Here is a 2,577-nt window from a genome sequence, read left to right on the forward strand (position 1 = left end):
GGGGAAAAGGAAAAAAATTAGGTAAATGATTGTTTTTTGACCTCCCTTTTAATAAATGGCTGAAATTTTTATTTTTTTAAAATAAATGATCAAACCTTTTTAATTTTTTAGAAATTGACTACCGTAGAAAAAAGCATTTTCCTAGAGTCTTAAAAATAAATATTCGGCTATTTATTTAAAAATGTGATAAAAAAGATTATTTACCTAATTTTCTCACAAAAGAAATGATGATGAGCGAAAAAGAAAAGAAAAAACAATAGCAACAATAAGCACGTCATTAGTGCTTCTTTACAGAAAAAATAATTTTTTAATGTTTAAAAAAAATTAACTAAAAAAAAGAAACAATACTAATTTTACTTAAATAAAGAAAAACAATTTTCTAAAATAGGAAGAAACGAAAATAAATTTACTATTTTTAAGGAAAAATATATTTGTATTAATAATAAACATAAATAACGAATTTTGTATTAGAAAAAAAAACAAGAAATAACGATATTTCATGAAAAAATAATAATGCTGATGATATCATTTTAACAAATTGGAATAATGTTTTATATTTATATTTACCTTAAACAAATAAAATATGTTTCAGATCATATTACTGAAATCCTTCGATCCCTCTCATGTCTCTTCCCCTCTCTCCGCCTCTGCCTTCCTTTCTCTTGATTAAAGAGGAATTGATTTTCACCACCGTTGAGTTCAATAACAAGGGAGGAGACGATCAAAGACAATTTTCCAATCATGTAAATCATATAAACAACGTTTTTTTTTATCTTTAGTCGAATCGTGATTTCCTCTTAATTGTTTATCAATCATATAATTCTTTCTTTCATTCTGTCTTTCCTTTATAGCCGGCCTCTTCAATTAATAGACAACAAAATTGCATATCTGTTTCACTTCTCTCAAATCTAGGGTTAGCTTTAATTCTCTCTTTACTTTTTTCATTTATTTATGATATTTTATCGGTAATTGTTTGATCTTTTTATTTATTTATTTTCTTGAATTTTTTGTTGGCAGATCTAATTCAACCAAACAAATAATCCAAATAATGGCGTCAAGTAGCTCCCACTCTCCATGTGCGGCGTGCAAGTTTCTGAGGAGAAAATGTACGCAGGAGTGTGTTTTTGCGCCCTATTTCCCACCGGACCAGCCGCAGAAATTTGCCAGCGTCCACAAGGTGTACGGCGCCAGCAATGTAGCCAAGATCCTCAATGAGCTGACGGTTGTGCACCGTGAGGAGGCTGCCATTTCCCTTGCTTATGAGGCCGAGGCTCGCCTGAGGGATCCGGTCTTTGGCTGCGTCGGGTTCATCACCATCCTCCACAACCGCCTTAAGCAGATCCAGGCGGAGGTCCACGCCTCCAAGAAGGAGCTCGCCACCTACATTGGCCCACAGGCTATGATGGTGATGATGCCTCCGCCGCCCTCCTATGGCATGGCTCCTCCGCCTCCTCCAACTCTTGGTATTCAACCCACCAATAATGCGTCTGCGCAGCTCTTGATCCGCGAGCCGATGAATGCTCAACAATATCATCATCATCAGCAGCAAATGTTTAATAGCGGATTCGATCATGTTCCGCCGGTAAGCGGAGGGTTTAGTAATCAGATGAATGGTGGTGGCCGTGGCTCTCCTAGTGGTGGTGTTGTGTCACCCTCATTGGGTTTGGGAGGTTTCGATAACGTCCCTAATTATCACATCCAGTCTCAGCAACAACAAGTGCATCCTCCTCCTCTTGATTATCAGCTTCAAACACAGCTTATCATCAGTTCACAACAGAAGTCGGAAGGAGATCATCAACAAAATTGAACCTTTCATGTTATACAAGGCATTCATCTTAGGTATTTATACATATCTAATACCTTTTTTACTTTTATGTTACAGTTGAATTCTTTTTACTTCTGTATATTTTTATTACTCCACCCTCCACGCTACGCTATTGAGTGAATGGTGATAAAATATTACGTTTTTAGATTGGTGAATATACTATACATATATTTATCAAAATAGAAAGCTTTATAAACGCTTATTAGAATCAAGTTAGTTTTATGAGACAAAATGTTTTAAACAACAAATAATAAGGTGGTTATTAAATTATCTCTAAATGTTACCATTCATTTCGTTATCTAGTATTTTCCTTTTTCTGTTAATTGTCCTTCTCTTTTTCCCTTCATCTCATATATATATATATATATATATATTTCATTTTTGGGTGCATGGCATTTAAATCTTCATGTATCTTCACATTTATACATACATGCAAAACATACAATGGTTATTGAATCTGCATGCTTATATGACTAATATAATGTGGTCTGTTTCTAACATAAGATTGAAACATAGCTAGTAGTTGTTGATGGACTTGCTATGATTCTCTTTCCTGTGACACACTTATTTGCACAGCTTTTAAAAACAAAAGGACAAAGAGTACAACAGTTCATGTACAAATCATGCGGGATAGTTAAAATTAATGGTACATAACTACATAAGTACTAATAGGACAGAATTAAGGTGTTCTAGATACTCCTTCTATCAATTTATTAATTTATTATAGGGCTTACTAACAAAATAAAAAGCAG

The 2,577-nt window shown here is 34.0% G+C and overlaps 1 protein-coding gene across 1 annotated transcript; it reads left to right on the forward strand.

Annotated features, from left to right (window-relative positions):
* The first annotated feature begins 904 nt into the window (after positions 1–904).
* Positions 905–1,807, forward strand: LOC21388758 (LOB domain-containing protein 6). The gene is made up of 2 exons (XM_010088568.2): positions 905–913; positions 1,018–1,807. The coding sequence occupies exon 2, from the start codon at positions 1,049–1,051 to the stop codon at positions 1,805–1,807; it is 759 nt and encodes a 252-aa protein (XP_010086870.1). The 5' UTR covers positions 905–913; positions 1,018–1,048.
* The last annotated feature ends 770 nt before the right edge of the window (positions 1,808–2,577 follow it).

Source organism: Morus notabilis, unplaced genomic scaffold (assembly GCF_000414095.1).
Source record: "Morus notabilis unplaced genomic scaffold, ASM41409v2 Scaffold1065, whole genome shotgun sequence".
NCBI lineage: Eukaryota > Viridiplantae > Streptophyta > Magnoliopsida > Rosales > Moraceae > Morus > Morus notabilis.